The sequence below is a fragment of the Pseudochaenichthys georgianus genome, chromosome 4 (assembly GCF_902827115.2).
Source record: "Pseudochaenichthys georgianus chromosome 4, fPseGeo1.2, whole genome shotgun sequence".
In the NCBI taxonomy this organism is placed as follows: domain Eukaryota; kingdom Metazoa; phylum Chordata; class Actinopteri; order Perciformes; family Channichthyidae; genus Pseudochaenichthys; species Pseudochaenichthys georgianus.
This window is the reverse complement of record NC_047506.1, coordinates 45,952,128-45,972,859: the sequence shown is the minus strand read 5'-3', so window position 1 is coordinate 45,972,859 and position 20,732 is coordinate 45,952,128. Positions and strand designations below refer to the sequence as shown.

At 43.0% G+C, this 20,732-nt stretch overlaps 1 protein-coding gene across 1 annotated transcript in view; it reads right to left on the bottom strand.

Moving 5' to 3' along the window:
• The window catches only part of frem1b (Fras1 related extracellular matrix 1b), a 288,564-nt gene that overhangs the window by 63,603 nt on the left and 204,229 nt on the right, over positions 1-20,732 (bottom strand). Inside the window, exons 28-29 of the mRNA XM_034081787.2 lie at positions 5,225-5,354; positions 5,027-5,099 (exon numbers count right to left, since the gene is read on the bottom strand). Coding sequence (XP_033937678.1) covers positions 5,027-5,099; positions 5,225-5,354 — 203 coding nt within the window. The remainder of the gene's footprint in view (positions 1-5,026; positions 5,100-5,224; positions 5,355-20,732) is intronic.

The window sequence follows — 20,732 nt, the reverse complement described above, 5'->3', positions numbered from 1 at the left end:
TTTGTTTGTCCAAGTTTATTTAAAGTCCTTGAAATAAAGGTATCATCAAGTGTAATCTGCTTTTTGGTCCTACCTGCTTCACTCTGCGTAACACTAACACATGAATGCATTAATAATAATATAATAATAATACATTGAATTTATATAGTGCTTTTCATAGTCTCAAAGTCGCTTTACAGTTTGGAGGGGGGTGTGTGGGAGAAGGACAGACGAAGACGAACGACAGACAGGGATCGATGGGGGGGGCTATGAGTATACTGATGAGAAGAGATGGGTCTTGAGGCGGGAATGGAACAGGGTGAGGGACTCAGAGTCACAGAGGTCTTGGGGGAGGGAGTTCCAGAGCTTCAGGGCTGCCTCAGAGAGGGCTATGTCCCCAAAGCTCCGGAGTTTGGCCTTGGGGGTGGAAAGGAAACCGGCTGAGGTGAACTGTATGAGTTTGTGATCGGAAAGGGGAGAAAGGAGAGGGGCAGGGGTGGAAGTCGACTACTGGGAGGTTGGTGGAGCAGACGAGGTCAAGGATATATATTAGGGCTGTCAAGTTAACGCGTTAATAACGCAGTAACGCAAAAAAAGATTAACGCCACAAATTATTTTAACGCGATTAACGCATGTGTATTTTATTTCCTCGTCTGCCCCGTAGTTTCAGAGCGCATCGAGTTTAAAATACCATCTACAAGCTGATGCTGACAGCCCCGCTCCTGCTGCCCGCTTACAGCAGACCACACTTCCACGCTCACCGGCAGGCACGACTGGCTATTGGGAGGACCGGGAGGGTGTGTGTGTGTGTGGCCCGAGCGAGCGAGAGAGAGACCTTACGTGTATTGTTGTTGTTAGCATCTGGTGCTAGCTAGCTGCGCTAACGGATATAAGGAGCTGTTTAAATGAAAACAGAGGAGCGACATTTCGCCACAACTGTGCCGAGCACTTGACTTGCACATAGCTCCAACGATCCATCACACGCACACGCACACCATTTGTATTGTATTTTGTATATGAGAGAGCTTCCAGGTTGAATTGAGGCGAATATTTGTAATGTTCAGAGGTTGTTGTGTTTAATATTCATGAGAATATTTCTCATTGTTCAAATGATAATAAACATTAGCATAAAGCATATTTGTCCACTCATATGTTGATAAGAGTATTACAAACTTGAAAAATATTCCTCTAAGGTACATTTAGAACAGATCAAAAACGTGTGATTAATTAGCGATTAATCGCGATTAACTATGGACAATCATGCGATTAATCGCGATTAAATATTTTAATCGACTGACAGCCCTAATATATATATATATATATATATGTCTATATCATTATGAGCTCAGAACAGTCTCATAATACACACATGCACACAGAAGGATTCAAACTTGTATTTCCGGATCCACACTTGTGTTTTTCAATGCACACACAAGTATTCCGTTTCATATACATGTAAATAAAATCCAAATACAGAAAAAAGTTTTACATATGTATTTTTGATCCTCACTTATTAGTTTCCCGTTTAAATCCTCTGAACCTGCAAACACAAACAGCTTTCTGTGCACGGATCGCTTTGCATTCGTGTGTGGGTTTTTTGAGACTCCCCCGACGGTCAGCCGATTCGTACTTGTAATTTTTTCTATCTATAGAAAAAGGAGATGTCTCCTTCATTCTAAACCAATCACATGAGCGCGCCCCCACGAGGGTAAGATTACTTCATATACGCATTTTGCGCAGTCCGGTCAGCTCGCTAAACAGAGGGAGGAGCATCAGGTGATCATGCAGAGCAGAGTGTCTCCATCTCTATGGTCTCCATCAGACTCAGCAGCTGATCTGATCTCTCTCTCGCGTCCGGTTACACTTCACTCGCGTTTATGTCCATATCGATCAGATCCAGCTCTCCTGATCGGCCTTTATAGAGAGCACCGATCAAACTATTAAGAGTGAATATCAGCCGATAATGACCGGCGGGGCTCCCCCCGTTAACAGGTCACTGTCTAGCACTGGCTTCGTAGTGCACTGATCGATTAGGCTAAGCTAACCTGTAGCTGCTCCCTCCACACTCACAAAAACTTACAGACATCAATAAAGCAGCTGTATTCGCCATACAGGAAACACACATTTAAAACGGTTTTGCCTTCCGTTTTTGTGTACACAAGCATTCATCAATGGTTTGGAAAGTGGCGCTGTACCTTAATAATATAAAGGCTTGTATTTGCATGCATTTCCTGTTCGGAAAGTGGCGCTGTACTGAGATTAGCGCCTGCAGGCAGGCTCCATGGAGCTGTCAGCTCCGGACTGCGCAAAATGCGTACATGAAGCGCTACGTCATGAACGCAATAAATCTACCCTTGTGGGGGCGCGCTCATGTGATTGGCTTAGAATTGAGGAGACATCTGATTGGCTATAGATAGAAACAATTACAAGTACGAATCGGCTGACCGTCAGGGGAGTCTCAAAAAACCCACACACGAATGCACAGCGATCCGTGCACAGAAAGCTGTTTGTGTTTGCAGGTGCAGCGGTTTTAAACGGAAAACAAATATGTGAGGATCAAAAATACATATGTAAAACTTTTTTCTGTATTTGGATTTTATTTACATGTATATGAAACGGAATACATTTGTGTGTGCATTGAAAAACACAAGTGTGGATCCGGAAATACAAGTTTGAATCCTTTTGCGGATCATGAAATACAAGTGTGAATCCTTCTGTGTGCATGTGTGTATGCTCCCCTGGGTAGATTTTTTATTTTTTTATATTGAAGTTAAAACCATCAATCTGGTGCACTTTGAGAGCAACATTAAGAGATCTATGGATCTATGTGCTCTTTGTTTGATTTTGCCTTCCCAGTCCCTTATCACATATAAGAGCATGGCGCCAGTTGTTGTAGCCGTAATGTCCCCATGATCTGAACTGTTATTACCTGCAGTAGATGCAGTGTTACTGCTGGCGATAAGGGCTGGTTGTTTTAAACATTTGCTGATGTCCATCAGCAAGGTGTAAGCACCTTGAATGTGCAGCGGCACAGGTCACGCGCACCTGACATAATAACGTTACTTACCGTTTAAATTGATCAAATAAATGCAGCAGACAATGCTATTCAACCACAATTACAATTTATTTTATTTCAACTATATTCTTCTTCTTCTTCTTATTATTACTACTATTGTTAGTAATAGTAGGCAAAATGTAATATTTTTCACTTTTTTTTTTTTTACTTTTCATTTTTCAAATGAGGGTGCATAACGACTCAACTGAGGGTGCAATGCACCCTTATGCACCCCCGTAGAACCGGGCCTGCGTCACGCTTCGCCAAACTGCATTGTGGGAGCAAAGCGTTGCTCGCTTAAAAAGTAGAGCAATGTTCTACTTTTGAAGCTTCGACAGAAGCGTCAGCCAATCGAATCATATGCCAGTACAACCTCTAGCCAATCAAACCGCGTGCTTGTGTGTCCGGGGCGGGAGATTCATGTGATTGGTTGTTGGTCGAGTGTCAGACACACTGCCGGCAAGCTTCAACGCACGCCAACGTGTGTAAACTCCGTAATTGAGAAATTGTCCAGAAGGGAGGAGAATTCAGAAGCGAGTTTGCAGGTGGGGGAGTCCATGTGGATGTTCAGGTCACCGAGGAGTAACAGACGTGGGGAGAGGGATGCAGCAATGGTTAGGAATTCAGTCAGATCAGAGAGGAAGGAGGGGTGTGGTTTGGGGGGCCGGTAAATGAGGATAACTGTCTGTGAGGGAGGGGCTTTGAAGGTGAGGAATTTAAAGGATGGTACTGAGGGGAGGGTGAGTTCTGTAGTTCGGATGTTCTGGTTGTAGGTGACAGCCAGCCCACCACCACGGCGTGAGGGGCGGGGTTTAGTGATGTAATTAAAACCAGGGGGGGATGTTTGATTGAGGGAGAAGAAGTCAATGGGTTGTTGCCAGGTTTCAGTGAGCAGAAGGAAGTCGATGGATTTGTCCAGAATTAATTCGTGAAGGATGTGGGCTTTATTGTTGAGTGAGGAGGGCAAAATTGGTGGAGTGGGGGGTTGGAGAGGTGGTGGCAGGCTGGAGAGGTATGAGGTTGGCCAGGTTAGCAGCGTCGGGGTGGGCACGCGAGGGGGGCAGTGGAGCAGAGGAGGGGGGCTTGATAGTGGGGAGAAATGGCTTGTTATTTGGGTTGGGATGGCGGAGGGGAGTGGAATCCGCTCAGGGTATTCCGTGCAGCTGGGAGTGTAGGGGAGCGGGGGAGAGTGTAAGAGGAGCAGTAGGAGCTGCGTTCTGATGGCGCGTCAGGTGTGCGACGGGTAGAGCAGATGGATGCTATGGATTGTCCGTGCTGAAAGTAAACAAAACTGCGGCGGGTGCTTCGGTGAATGTAACTGCAGTCGACGGAGGAGTCCACGATGTCTGATGACTAAGATGGAAGATGGGGTGGAGGAGTTGGTGAATGACAGAAGCTGTGAGATGGAGTATTTCAGCATGATGACAGGCGGAAAGGCTGGGAGCAGTTTGTTAGCAGCGATTGCGGCTAGCGGGCTAGGTGCACAGAGGTGGAGGATTGTTGTTGAGACGAGGAAGATCCACGACATGGCAGGAGGATGTAAACAGTGGGACGGGACATATGCACACCAGAGATGAAGGCAGGAGGCAGAGAGAGTCCACGGTTGATGCGCGGGACGGAGACAGACAGGTAGGCGATGTAGCAGATAGCAATGGCAGTAGTCCAATTTGAATGTTGCGAGAACGAATGGTAGCTGAGGGTAACAGAGGGTAACAGAGGTGGAGAAGCAGTGAGCAGTCAACGCCAGCGTCCTCTCCTAATGCAGGGGATAATAATGAATCCAGCAATATAGGAATCTGAAATGGCGCATTCTGCATAATGAGTATTTGTGCTTTAAGAATATTGTGATGCTATCACTTTCTCTACTTGTACCAGTCTTAATACTTGTATTTACTGTAGCAGAGTATTTCTACACTGTTGTATTTCTACTTTTACTGTATAATGTTACTCCCACCACTGACAGTAGTAGTAGTAGATGAAGCAGGGTCAGACCTGGGTCAAACTGGATGAGAGCAGCGGTGCTGTGAGTGAAATCTCTCCCCGGTTTAGCCGAACCTTCCTCCACCTGCACAAACACAACATTAAACAAACACCAAACACTGATTTATTGACCAAATATTGAAAAGATATTTAATTGACAGCACTTAAAAACTAAGTAAGCCAGCCTCGACAAAGAGGTCTCACTGGTACCTGGATGGCGACGTATGCCGGGTCGGCGCTCCCCCCACTGCGCTGGATGTGGATCTGAAGCGTTCCCACCGTCTCGCAGGTTCTGTAGCAGGTTGCCGACAGCTCCACCCGGGACCAGGACAGCTCCAGTCTGCAGAGACACTCTGAGTTCTTCACACTGAACACACACACACACACACACACACACTGCAGTATGTGACACATACAGAAGGTTTGGGTAGTTGTGAAGTTTGTGACGCTGCGTGTGTGGGGTGAAGGCAGAAGATACCTTAAAACCAAATATATCGGCTGAATCTGAGCTTCGTAGTTAGAAGAGAGGGAATATGTCGTTTTTAGTCATTTGGGTTCAAAACGTTATACTCCTTCTTAACATATGAAGAAAATACTCCCAACACCTGAAAAAGGAGGGGGAACCCTGGTAAATTAGCATTGTGATTTAACCAGATTTTTTAATTCAAAATCGTACTATTTCAATTTTCTTCTGCTTTCATTTTCAACGAGGAATGCACAGCAGATACCTCTTTTAAAGTAGTTCAAATAAGCTCCACCTTTTTCAACATTAAAATCATTAACCCATTAAGGCATCAATAATTATAAACGTATAATACCAGTCCAGCACAGAGACTAATCAGCCGCTGTACTACGACGCTTTTGCCGACAAGAGCAAGCCAGAAGTCATTCAAGCACAGCAGGATCTGAGGAATAAACAACAACGTCTGCGTGTCTACTATGACAGATCAGCGAGGGACCTCGAAAAGCTGAAACCAGGTGACTGTGTGAGGATACAACCACTCGGACCCCATACTGTTTGGAGATTAGGTACAGTGTTGAGGTCTATTGATGCTAGATCCTACGAAGTCAAGTTGGACTCAGCTGGTCTTTTGAGGAGAAACCGGAGACACTTGAGACTTACTCAAGAACTGGGTTTTACTGATAACACTGACATAGCGACTGTTGACACCAGTTACTCAGAGACTGTGCCTCAGCACACTACACAGACGGCCAGGGCCATCTTCAGTTACCACCAGAAGTGGTCGCACTGTATTGAAGCCACAACGTTACAGTGACTTTGTTGCTTAAAAAAGAAAAAAAAGAGAGATGAGAATGTATTTAAGTTGACTGGAAAGTTGGTGTACATGTTAATGTTTGAAAATGAGAAGGTTATGCGCAATTTATTGTGATATTCAGTCAGCCAGTATTTGTGTTATGCTACACTGTTCTAGATCTCAGTAGTAGAAGATGTGCCTTATTTTGAACATACATTGTAATGTTATTTTAATAGAACGTTTAGTTTCAGGTAGGCACAAGGCTGACATGGAGTTGTTATAATTTCTCTACAGGAAAAGAGAAAACTCTCAAAAGAGAAAGGATGTAATAGTAGGAACTATTGTTTAGGCAGTAGAGCTGCCTACCAATTGTGATGTTGCTACTCTGACATGTTTGGTGTTACACACATGCGGAGCATACAGGCATGAGATATAAGATGTTCACGTTTACTGGAGTTTAATAAAAATAACTACCCACCGAGGTAGAAACAAGGTATTCTGTAGTCTTCCTGTGATACAAAGAGCAGAATATAACATGTTGGCAGCAGTAGTGAACTTCGCCTGTGTTAAGAGCGTAATGGTCGACTAAAACCACCCAAAACTTTGTGCCTAGACTCCACTAATCTTTCAATGACATGGAAGACCTGGAGGGACAGTGGATTGCAAGTTCAAGACTGGTCATTAGGGGCAGGTGGGGCACAGCCCCACCTAGTGTTAGCAGAAAGTATTAAATAATGATTACAACAAAATGCAAAAAATAAATTAATATATAAAATATATTTTAAGATCATGTTTAATCATCTGTTTCGTCTGTACATTGCTGTTTTAGTATGTGTTCTTCTAATTAGTGTCTACAGTGTGTGCCTATTGAGCTGTTTGTTTAGAGCCATGTGGGACAAAACCCGATCCTGCCCCTCCCTCTCACTGTCTAAGTGAACGGTGACTGTAAAAACGACACTGCGCATGCTCAGAGTATTTTCCTATTTAATGTGTGTGGCAAAAAATAATGACCATAGGGGCATAGAGCTGCCATCCCCACCATACGTCATCTCACATAATTCAGAGCTGATTGGCTGTAAGTACGTGTGCCGCGAAAAGTGTGGTGTGTGAAGAGGAGGAGAGAGACGCGTCCTAAAACCAGGAAGTAAGCTGCGCATGGCTTCCCTCCACAAAAAAGCAATGAGATTTCTCCATAGGATTTTAGAAAATAGCTCAATATAAGATCTGTGGGAAACGTAGCTGTTAGATAAATGTACGTTTTGTTCAGCCGGATAATATCCACATGTCTACCCTACTTTTATAATTTTCGAATCATAAATCCATCATTTAGATTTATGATAGACTTTTGAAACTACAAAAAGATAAGGAGGACTTTTACAAAAAAGTAATAGCGATTTTTGTCCAGAAGGATAGGCAAATGGACTTCATCTTCAAGTCAAGGTAAGACCACAATTGTATTGAAAATGGGATCTTACTAAGAGAGAACAATTCAATATTTAAATGATAAAATTTAAATTTTTGGGTATCCTTCTGTTGAACTGTCTGTTTAAAATTAATTGAAGCATCAGACTAAAGAGGCTTTTGAAAATAATATTATATTTTGATTTAGTTCAAAATATAATATTTGTAAACCTGAAGAGTCAGTGCCTCACCAGCCATGAACCTCACTGCAGAAGCTTATATATAGACATCTACGTTTTTTGTGCCCCACCACTTTTGTACATATAGAAACGCCACTGCTCTTCATGTACAACAAAAGCAATCTGAGGCCACTGGGGCAATGTAAAATAAAACTGAGAAACCCTAGAAACAAGAAATTGTACCAGCTGATGTTCCAGGTGGTGGATAAGGACTGTTCTGTGCCACTGCTTGGTAAAAGAGCGAGTGAAGCCATGAAGCTGATGAAGGTGCATTATGAAAACATTATGGCTTTAGACACTATTGTTACCTCAGAGAAGCACACAAGTGGACAGTGGACAAAAGATAGGATAAAAGCAGATTATTTGAAAAGCTAAAGTGTTTACAGTGTGCGATGTCAAAAGCGGTTTCTGGCATGTCAAACTGGAAGAAGAGTCCAGTTACCTAACACCGTTTTCAACCCTGTTTGGTCATTATCGTTGGAAAAGAATGCCTATGGGGATAAGCCCTGCACCTGAAGTATTTCAGAGAAAGCTCACTCAAGCATTGGATATACTGCCTGGTCTGTACATTATTGCAGATGATGTGCTTTTGTAAGAAATTAAAATCAATGTTTAATGATGTGATATAGTCTAAACATACAGTAATTTTCTAACTGTTTTATTGTGAAAACATTTCTGGTTAGCACTTGCCTGTGGTTAAAGTTTATTTTGAAAAGCTATTCCGGAAGAGATCTCCGAAGTATCACGAGTAAGCTTGACTTCCGTTTTTGAGTAAACAACGATTGCGACCGTTAAAATGTATTAAGTAAAAAGTCATGAAAGAGAGTATGAGGAGAAAAGGCGTGTTAAAGTTATGTATTGAATGTACAACGTCTGAATCCTCTGTTATGCGCAATAACGGACATTGAAGACCGAGGTGGACGGACCCCCTGCTACGCCAACCGGCACATGAGGAGGAGCCAACGGAGGATACATAACGAGCCGACGTGCGTGTTTGGGTCTCTTGCCTCCGCTGCAGACCCGAGAACACAGCTGTTTTCTCAGAACCATCCTCTGTTTGTTAAATTACCGAGCCATTTAATGAAAGTACCCATTTGAACCTTATGCCAGAGACTCCATTGGTCTCTTTATTCCAAGCTTCTCTCCTGGACGCGAGAACAACGAACAAAGCAAACATTTGGTTTTACCCCGACGTGACCCCAGGAGAACCGACAACGCCAGCTATTCCGGAGACGCTCCCGCCCATCATACACACAAAAGAGCTCAATGAAAGTGGTAAGAAGAACCCTGTTATATCAAATTCTTCAATAGTTTATCTAGGAAATATTAGATTTGTGTGTTTGATGGCGGCCAGCGGTTCCTGAAAATTATGGATGTAGTCCGGCAGTGAGGAGCTTGACCCCAAATTCTCTGATAAAGTTGTTTTCTCTGCTGATTATTCATGTATAGGGTCTATATAAAGATATCTAGGGTGGTGTGGAGTTCTCACCGTTCGGCAATTTGAATTGTTCACGATTTTGTGCAGGTACCCTTATTCGCGATATTCGTGAATCGCTGAATTAGGGGGTAGGGCTACTCTTTGACGTCTAGTGTAATGTAACATTCACATATTACAGCATATGATATACTATAGTAAAAAGGAATAACATACCTTTCCAACGGTGTATTATACATGTCTTTGTGATGAATAATAACGTCACATGACACTGGAATGTATGTCTTGCAAGGACGATCTATGGACATTTTTATAATAGTTTCCTAAAAATAAGGGGAAATATCGATTATTATATGTGCGGTATCACTGGAGGTCTGCTAATATGGTGTATTGATGTGTATTATAATAACTGAATGCCTCATTATTAAAATGATGCGTTACAATGGTCGTTTCTGTATTTTATTTCAATTTTGCCGAGTCAGCATATTTGTATTATCGCTTGTAAATCACGTGTAAGGCATTCAGGGCAACTCTGCAAATTAAAGTTTTCTGCTCATACAAACAATTTACCAATTAGTTTTGCTTCATCTGGTATTAAGATATATGAGGGTTATTGTTGTTGTTCTCACAAGCAAGCAAGCAAGCAAGCAAGCAAGCAAGCAAGCAAGCAAGCAAGCAAGCACATGCACACATATTATTGCACTCTACTTTACTAATGTTATGACCAGTATTGATAACAAAGACAATTGTATTGCTGAAGGCAAAATAAAGAAAATTACAACAATCAAGAACCACAGAAGTCATTTTAGCTTAACTAGCACATACATGTTATATACAGTCTGCATATATAGTCTGCTATTGTCAGTGTTCGTTTCACATGTTTTCATCCTCGGTCTCTGCTTGGAGACATTCCCTGGTCTTTTGATTAAAACGACCATGTCCACCTTCACATTTACAGAATGATGTACATGCCATTCCGGCAAGGTAACAGCCACATCGCTTAGTTTTACAAGGTACGGCACTGTCACACGAGCATTTGATCACTTTCAGCAGCTCTTCTAGGGCGAAGGCAACATTTTCTGCTGCAATATTGTTGGATACAGAGAAGAGCTACCTTCATCCTTGGACCAGCCATAATTCAGAGGGTCCATAAGTGGAGGGTTAGGCTGAATGGCTTGTCTCCATATCGCTACTTGGAGGTGACCTCTTGCCACATTTTCTCTGAATGTCTCGTTTGTTGGAGGAAGAGTTTGGAGTTTTGGAGCACCACCAATGCTGTGGGACACTTTCGTTGACCATATCTTTTGGTACCTACAACTTTTCGTACCTACAACAGCAAGAAGCATGGGATAAAGCCGGACAACCCCCTTGGTATGGACCTGCTAAAAACGCTATGAAAAAAGCTGAAAAAAGAAAAACAATAGTTACAAGTCTGATACTCCATCTGAAATATGCCAGCCAAGACGCAGAGCTCATAGCAAAGGAGGATAACACAGAAAATACAGAAGAAGCTCCAGTTATCCAAACTTTAAAGCTCTATCCAAGCTTGACTGAAGCAACTCCTCCCTATAAGGCAGGAAAAAACATACCAACGCTCGGTATTTCAGGAGGAGTATTGAATTTGGATGGAGTCCCCACAGAAAGAAGTGTTAACGAATTGGAATATGACGTAAGAATGCTTACCAGTAAATCCAACCAGCTGCTGGAGGAAATGCACGCATTAAGAGAAATGCCTACAGACAGCCAACAAGACATATTACAAACACCAGTGCAGATCCAGTACCAATGGCAGCTTATGTGAGTGCGGCCGAGCCTTTCTTCTCTCTTCAATCACAAACAGCAGAGAAAGACGCACAACAACACAGAACAGAAACAGAAGACAGACACGCAGAAGAAAGACGAAAGGCAGATGAAGCAAATAATGACATTATTGAAGAAAGACAAAAGGCAGATGAAGCCCATAAATACATTACTGCAGAAAGACAAAGGGAGGAAGATAAAATACCAACAACGTCTGGCGGAAAGACGACAAGAAGATGTAAGATTCCAGGACATGATGGAAGACAGACACCAGAACCAAAGGAGAGAACAAGAAGAACAAAGAACTCAAAGATGGGAAAACTCTCAAAGAACACGCCGAACAAACTACTCTCCTCCACTCACAAAAGGAGGTCAGAAGTGGGTGAATTATCTGGAGAGATACACAGCCCAAGACCACCTGTGCTTGGGGGACATGAGGGCCCTGCTCGGATGGATTAAAGGACGACTAGAGGCAAAAGCAATAGATTCCGAGGCCAAATGCACGCACAAGGAGGTGCTTCAGTCAAGCTTGGATAGAGCTTTAAAGTTTGGATAACTGGAGCTTCTTCTGTATTTTCTGTGTTATCCTCCTTTGCTATGAACTCTGCGTCTTGGCTGGCATATTTCAGATGGAGTATCAGACTTGTAACTATTTTTGGGACGGGTGGTGCAGTGGTCTGTGCGTTTGATCATCAGATCAAGGGGGCGTGGGGAACTCCAGTTCGAAATCCGCTCCCGCCCCACTGCGTCAGGCCGTTGTGTCCTTGGGCAAGACACTACACCCGAATTTGCTCCTGTGGGTATTGTCCACAGTAGATGACCATTACATGTATGTATGATCTGTATGTGTAATGTGTATTTATAAAGCGCTTTGAGAGTCTTTGATAAAGCGCTATAATAAATTTAAGGATTATTATTATTATTACAACCCAGATGACACTTCATTCAACTACATCAGGTCGAATTACTGGGCTGCTATTCGTCACATCTACCCAACAACACGCAGTTTACATGCCCTCACCAGCTTGAGGAAGGAGCCGGGGGAAGACATGCATGCCTTCTTGAAGAGATGTGAAGAAGTGTGGGAGCCCAGCACGCGAGAACGACATGATCTTTCTCCATCTGTTGAAATGTTGTGGAAGAACGCTGTCATTAAAGCCCTTCCCTCATCAGTGCAGGCACGTCTGGAAGAAGTGGTGGGATTGGACACTAAACCCGCTGAAGAATGGAGACAACATCTCATTCACCACGATATCAGATACCAGACAACAAAGACGGAAATTGAAGAAGACAACAACATCCTAGCTAGGAGACTCTTGAAGATACAAATAGCTGAGAAAGATACCGAGGCTAATAAAAACAAGAAAGCGGCAAAGCAAATGGCAGCTACAACAGAGAAGGCCATACTAACAGAGACCGTAGTGCAGACACCGCCAACAGTTGAAGCTCAGGTAGTGCCAGAGAATCAGACGCAAAACCAACAAGGAGGAAGAGGAGGATTCCGAGGAAGAGGCAGAGGAAACGTTTTCCGGTTTGAGGGATGTTACATATGCAATCAGCTGGGCCATTGGTCCAGAGATTGTCTGCAACAACAAATACAATACCCACCACAAGTATTGGAATATACTACTATACAATTTCAGCAGCCCCAGACACAACAGTGTTATCCCCAAGTTCAGCAAAAGCAGACAGCCGTGTATGTTCCCACCCAATCACAGCCACCAATGCCCGGGTACTAGGGCTGCACGATATTGGAAAAAACGGACATTGCGGTTTTTTGTTCCCCTGCGATATATAGTGCGTTTTTTTTAACCTGTTAAGCCCCAAGTCAATCTGATCAAAAGACGTGTTCAATGGCATTAAATCGAGAAAAACGCGGCTGAATCGGTTAATCCATAGGTTTTTAACGTCTCGGTATAAAAAAATGATTTCATTTATAATCCATAATTCCATTTTTATGTAAAAATCGCAGAGCAAAAGTTAGCTGTTAATGGTAGCCACCAGAGTGGCTGCTGCTTCCGGTCTTGGCTATGCACAGTCTAACACACACACATTACCAAATAAGGAGTGAGAGTGACACGTAGCCAAAACCGGAAGCTGCATACACTCTGGTGGCTACCATTAGCAGCTAACTTTTGTGCTCCGATTTTTAATGCCATTGAACACGTCTTTTGATCAGATTGACAGCTACAGTGAGACAATCTCCCGTAAAAGCTCCGTAAAAGGTACGTGTTGTGATGTCTGTGTTTGCTTCCCCTGTCGCGAGATCGGATCACTTAGATAATATACTTAAATAATCTGTGGAGTCTCAGCTTTAATCGGATATATTGTATGTGCAGTTTTGATAAGTAATAAGGGTATCTTTATGCGTTAGCATTTAAAAAAAAAAAAAAGAATAAAACCGCACGTCCCTGCGGTGTGAATATCGCGCATGCGCATATCGCGGTTATCGCCATGACACGGTATATCGTTCAGCCCTACCGGGTACACACCTGTACAGTATCAACAGAGGGGAGGTTCCAATGGTGGCAGAGGATTTCAGGGACAACCAAGAGGAGGAGGGCTGCCAAACATGAACCAAATGCCTCTGACAGCTTGGAGTGGTCCGTACCTACAAGGAGGCCCAGAGGATCCAATCACAGGTGACGCAACTCCAGCCCAAGATGAACCAATGGTCACCTGTGAGATTGAGGGAGAAAAGGTAGAAATGATGGTGGACACAGGAGGCGTGAAGATGGCGCAGTGTGCTGTTCAATGATCATCAGATCAAGGGGTGAAACCCGCCGCTGCTGCGTCTGTAAAGCCGGTGTGTCCTTGAGCAAGACACTTCACCTGACCTGTGGGTATTGTCCACAGTTTCTGACCATTGCATGTATGATATATGTGTAATGTGTGTATATGTAAAGCGCTTTGAGTCATTGAAAAAGCTATAATAAATGTAAGTAATGTAATATTATATATATATATATATATATTATTATTATTATTAGAACAAAGACAATGGTACAATTTATCTGAAGAAGCTGTTTCTCATGTCACACTCGCCATGACCATAGGAGCTGAATCCAGATCATTGGGTCCAATGATAAAGACTGCATTGAACACAGAATGGTTGCCAACAGAATCACCTTTCCTGTGGCGATCAACAGACCAGACGATGTGGAGGATTGGACGAGAAAAACACAAACCATCCATACACAGAATAAATGCTGTTGCAGGTGCCTACACATCTTTGGACCCGGTGGGCCATCTAAGCTAATTTACAGATGGCCCTGAGCCCAATAGAGATTTCCCTGAAAAATGTGGGCGGACGAAATGACGCACGAAGGGTTTGGGGGGCTTCCTCTAGAAAATGTAGCTTAACTTAGATGCTGTCTGGTGCATTCTCTAGACTGAATTATAAGATGAACCACCACTGACCGAGCAGCAGTCGAGAGGAGCCGAGCGCATCCGTGAAGCACACAACATGGCGACGTCCATGAAGAAAGACGGGTTTACCGACTTTTGGCAACTCTTTTATCGTTTTCCAACCGATTTGACCGCTGTCAGGCACTGACACGTCTCCACAATTGCCATAATAGATTGCCTGATCGGGCAACCAGTAGGTGAGGCTTCATTGCCCGAGCTAAATACTAGATTGCCTCGGGCCATCTGGCAGTCGTTAATGTCGAGCCCTGTGGTTTAGTGAATCATGAAGTCTCAGTGGAGCTGGTGGACAATGACAAACCATGTTGGCGCCCGCAATACAAATTGAAACAAGAACAAATAGATGGGATAGGAAACACTATTCAAGAATTGTTGCAAGCTGGAGTAATCAGACACACCAGCTCAAATTGGAATACTCCCATCTTGACCAAAGGCTGGAAACAAGGGATGGAGGATGGTCCATGATCTAAGAGAAGTCAACAATGTCACTAAAACTGCTAATATTCCTGTTCCCGATCCACATGTAGTATTAAAAAAACATAATTCAGGTCACAAATATTTCATATTGATAAATCTAGCTAATGCATTTTTTTTTGCTTGCCATTAGATCCGAATGTCCAGGACATATTTGCTTTAACTTACCAAAGACAGAGATACACTTACAATCGGATGCCACAGGGATACAGTCCAGGATTATTTAACCGTGCTTCGAAACAGGATCTCAGTGCATTACAACTACCGGAGGGAGTGACTCTGATACAGTATGTTGATGATTTACTTCTTGCTGGACCAGATGCAGCAACATGTCTAGCTGTGACACAACAATTGCTAATCCTACTGGCCAAGTAGGATACAAGGTGAAGAAAGAAAAAACACAGATCGCAAGGAGAACAGTTACATTCCTAGGAAGAATGATTTCCTCCAACAGTCTAACTCTGACACAAAGACACAAAGATCTTCCATCCTCTCCTAACCAAAGCCTGAAACAGTGTAACAGATGCTTGCATTTCTGGGCCTGATAGGATACAGCAGGACATACATACCTGACTATGTGGATTTGACACAACCACTGAGACACATAATTGCAGAAGCGGGAAACAGAAATCTAAGAGCCACTCTCGAGTGGACAACGTTGGCCGAAGAAGCTTTCACGAAGACGAAGCAAGCCCTGAGTCAAGCGGCACACCTTTCCACTCCTGATTATGACGATGATTTTTGATGTTTCTGAATCAGGTGGAATAGTAAATGGAGTCCTGTTTCAGAAAAAAGGGAGAGTGAGACAGTTACTAATGTACCATAGCTCAAAGTTAGACAATATAGAACTAGGCCAGACAGGATGTGCAAGACATCTAGCTGCACTAGCAAAAGTCATTGAGAAAACTGCACATGTGGTAATGTGCCACCCATTGAAAGTCAACACAGCACATGGAGTAGCAGCATTTATCAATTCACAGGCATTCACATTTTCCCCAATCAGGAAAATCAAGACTCAGACCAGTCTGTTGAAACCACACATAACATACCAAGTTGGTTTAACAAACATGTCTACAGGACATGACAGTCACCCCAGTCATGGGGTGTGTGTTCATACACACACCCCATGACTGTCAATTCGTCTCCCAATAGGATCTCAAGATAAGATCAGATTTACAAACAGACCCTTTGGACCAACTAGACTTCACTCTCTACAGTGACGGCTGTTGTTACAAGGGACACGACGGAAATGTGGCCTCCTATGCAGTAGTCCTGCAGGAGGGAGAAAATATACAAACCATAGAATCAGAAATCATCTCCCAACCTGCTTCGGCCCCACTGGCGGAAGTAGTGGCACTCACCAAAGCCGTGGAGCATGCAGAGGGACAAAGAGTAAACATCTATACATATTCAGCATATGCCTATGGAGCAGTGCATATAGACGGACCACAGTGCATGAGAAGAGGGTTCCTAACATCTGCTAAGACACCAGTAAAACATGCTGAAGCGCTAAAACTCCTGCTAACATCTTTGCTGTTGCCATCACAAGTGGCAGTAATGAAATGCAAAGGACATCAAACATTGAACAATGCAATATCTAGAGGAAACGATGCAGCAGACAAGGCAGCAAAGAAGGCAGGAGGGTACAGCAAGCAAATGATATGTACAAAGGCCAATACTCAAGAAGAGTTAACCACCGAACACATCAAAGACATGCAGAAATATGCTGGAGTGTATGAACAAAATCAATGGAGTCAGAAGGGAGCAAAGGAAGTAGATGGCCTGTGGAGGGCCCACAACGGCCGTTTAGTCGCACCTGCAAAGTTATGCCACCTGCTAATAGAACAATCACATGGTCCCACCCATGGAGGCAAAGCAAGAACAACAAAAGACATTGAACAACAGTGGTGGCATCCTTACATGAAAGACATGGTTGAAAACTTCGTAAACGACTGTGACACGTGCTTTGCATTCAATATAAAAAAGCCATACAAGTGCCCAATGGGGAGATATCCAGTCCCAGAAGCCCCATTCAAAGACATTTGTATTGATTATACAGACATGGGAGCAGACAACTTAGTCAGAGGGTTTAGATATATGTTGGTAATGATTGATCGTTATACCAGATGGATTGAAGCCATTCCCTGTAAGAAAGAAGATGCAAAGACAGTCATTAAATGGCTCAAAACAGAACTCGTACCCCGCTATGGAATGCCAAGGATGATAAGATCAGACAATGGTTCACATTTCACAAGCAAACACTTGGAGGAAGTAGAGTTATATTTTGGTATAATTCATAAGTTTGGGTCAGCATACCACCCACAATCTCAGGGTATTGTAGAAAGAGCAAATCGAACTTTAAAAGGGAAAATTGCAAAGGTCATTTTTGGCACAAACATGAAATGGGTCGATGCTTTGCATTTAGCACTCATGTCAATGAGATCTTCTCAGGGTGCTAAAACACATCTTTCACCCCATGAGTTGTTAACTGGTAGGCCAATGCCTGGGCCTTCTAGAGAAGGAGGGAGTGGCCCAGTTTTAGACATCAGACAAATTGAAGTTGATGAATATGTCAGGGCTCTGAGTAATATTATCCAAGTCTTGTCTACACGGGTTCAGAGAACTGCAGAGACACCAGACGAGACTCCTGTACGGCCGGGTGATTGGGTGAGGTTGAAAGTTCACAGAAGAAAGTGGGCTGAACCCAGGTGGACGGGACCGTGGGAAGTTGTTGAAAGAACTTCACACGCTCTCCGGATAAAAGGTAAAAAGAGGAGCAAATTGGCACCATTGTCGCCCTGCACCGGCACCTTCCAGAAAGCTCTCGGAAGTTAGGACTGATTTGGCAGAGCTGGAACAAAACGATAAATACAAATCAGATCAAGAGCCATTGAGATAGAAACCGATCAAAAGACGAATTGTCTTTAGGTTTTATAGATTGAACACTAAAACGGAATACCTTCTTGTTTTATATCTGAAACCTATTTTTGTTGTCCATTTTAAAAAGAGTCCAATATTTTTGTTCTATTATTTTTATATACGTTATTTTTGTACTCATCATTTTTAACTCTGTAACTGATATAACCATGGATACAATTGATGAAGTGCCATTGAAAAAGTCAAAACAATTATGGGGCCCCCTAGGGATAAGAATCGTAATATCATTGTTAGTTGTGTTCATCACAATTGGCATTTTTCTGGTTGGGTGGGGAGTACAGCATCGTGAAAAACCCAAATCCATTCGTGCGCTCGTAGAAAATGCCAATATCATTAACAAAACTCCAGCTGTGTTCCAGAGACTTCCATTTATCCCCAGAGCCAAAAGATCAGCTGAGAGACAGGGGGAGGGGTTAGAAATACTCATTCCCAGAGGTGAAGCAGTTACGGTCAGTCTTGATGTGTGTGATGTAGCTGTTTGTGGAGAGATGCAAGACGCAACAGGCCATGACGTTTATGGGTGTATTCATGCTTGGGGACAGCCAGATGATAATTCAAGGTCTCAGCTATCCTTTTCCAAAGGTCGCCATAGTGGAGATATGAGCAAACATAATCCAATAATAATTGCTTTCAAAAGCACACTCACTGCCCATTTTAAGAAAAACTGCCTTTCATTTAATAATGGGGATAGAAGTTCCTGGTAGGGACACAATGGGATCAATTTTGGTGAAAATAATTGACCCCCCTGCTGATGTAATCCCTGACTCCGCCCCAAAATACACACACTGAATCCATGTTTCAGCCAGAACCAGAAGTACCCCCTGCTAAATCTGTGAACAATCGACTGGTCACCTACGATACAGAAAGTTATAGCAGTAGAAACGGGATACGAGGACACAAATGCCTGGTTAGATTGGGTAGTATATTCTGTTAAACAGAGCAAGATGTCGGACTGTCTGGTCTGCGCGGCTGCTCGAATAAGTTTGGGAACTGTGCAATTTCTATTTAACGCCCACAATAACCCACGAGGACAGCGGTGTATGTACAAACTCTATGAACAGAAATCCCCAGCAGATTGTGTTGACATTGCTCAAATGTACCAAGTTGTAAAAATGAATGACATTCCACCTGACTTCACGCCTTATCAGGTACTGAAGTAGGAACTCTTGGGTGGTGCAATTCTACAACTGTTGTAATCGGCCAAGACTTTCTCCCAGGAATTACTATGCCCAATATGCAGTATCCCAGAGCAGATGTGTGGTGGGACTAAAACCTTGTACCCAGTCTTGCCACAGGGTTGGACTGGGACCTGTGCTCTGGTACAGTTAGTGATGCCTTTTCATGCAGTACCAATGACGGGCGATCAACTGATAGAAATGGTAGACCATCCCAGATCCACCAGGGCCAAGAGGTCAGTCCCGAGAGGGAGTTTTGGTTCCACAGTATACATGGACAGCATAGGGGTGCCCAGGGGAGTTCCAGATGAGTTTAAAGCTATAAACCAGATCTTTGCAGGATTGGAATCCATTTTCCTTTGGCCCACTGTAAATAAGAATGTCGACTGTATTAACTATATCTACTACAATCAGCAGAGGTTCATAAACCACACCACGGACGCGATTAGGGGACTGCATGAACAACTGGACAAAACCAGCCTGATTGCTTTGCAGAACAGAGTGACTCTAGACATGTTTCTGGCAGAAAAAGGGGGTCTATGCTAAATCTTTGGAACATTATGTTGTACTTTTATCCCCAATAATACCTCACCTGATGGATCAGTAACCAAGGCTCTGAAGGGACTCACTACTTTGAGCATGGAGTTGGCAGACAACAGTGGGATAGAGAAAACCCCCATTGGAGATTTATTTGATGGTTGGCTGGGGAAATACAAGGATTTCGTACTGAGTGGAGTGATGTCTATTTCAGGAGTGATTGTAATATTGTTACCGTGTTGTTGTTGTTGTTGTTGTTGTTGTTGCAATACATGCATCCGTACCTTAGCAAACCGACTGATCACCACGGCCCTCACCCGGGAACACATTCAGGGTCAATATCTCATGAGGGAACAGTTTCTATTGCTAGCAGAACAAGACGACCCACCCCCATATACAGATTTTGATGAAAATTATCTGATGGTGTAAATAACGTTAAATAATATGGATGTTCAATGATGAGATTGTTCAAATTATGTGATATTTCAAATGATGAATTTGATGATTTGAATGAAGAACCAGCTAAAATGGTGTATTTTCTATTACCATGCACTATTCCAATATGGTGTATTTTCTATTACCTTATACTATTCCAAGATGGTGTATTCTCTATTATTTTGTGCTATTCTAAAATAGTTTGTTTCTTTTATATTTATAAAAACAAGTGCCTTAACACTGAATGTAGTATGAGAACGATTTCTGTGAAAGGAGGGAGTAAGAAATGTTCTGATACCAAGCTATTTGCTGCTATTTTGGAGAGTGATATTGAATGTTAACACTAGAAGTTATGCACAAAGGAAAACTTTTATGTTGAAGACCAACCAAAGTATTTTTTGTATTTTTGATGACGGTTATTGAACCATTCCATTTCGATTGTATGTTTTGTATATGGGTTATGTACTATGCAAAGTTCAGATGAAGAACCAGAGGACGATCTGCGTTTATTCCTGTGTGCATCAAAGACGCAGACTCATTGTTCCCACTAAAGTAGGGGTGAGTGTAATAAGGAGGCAAAGTTGACATTCAGTGTGTTGCCGG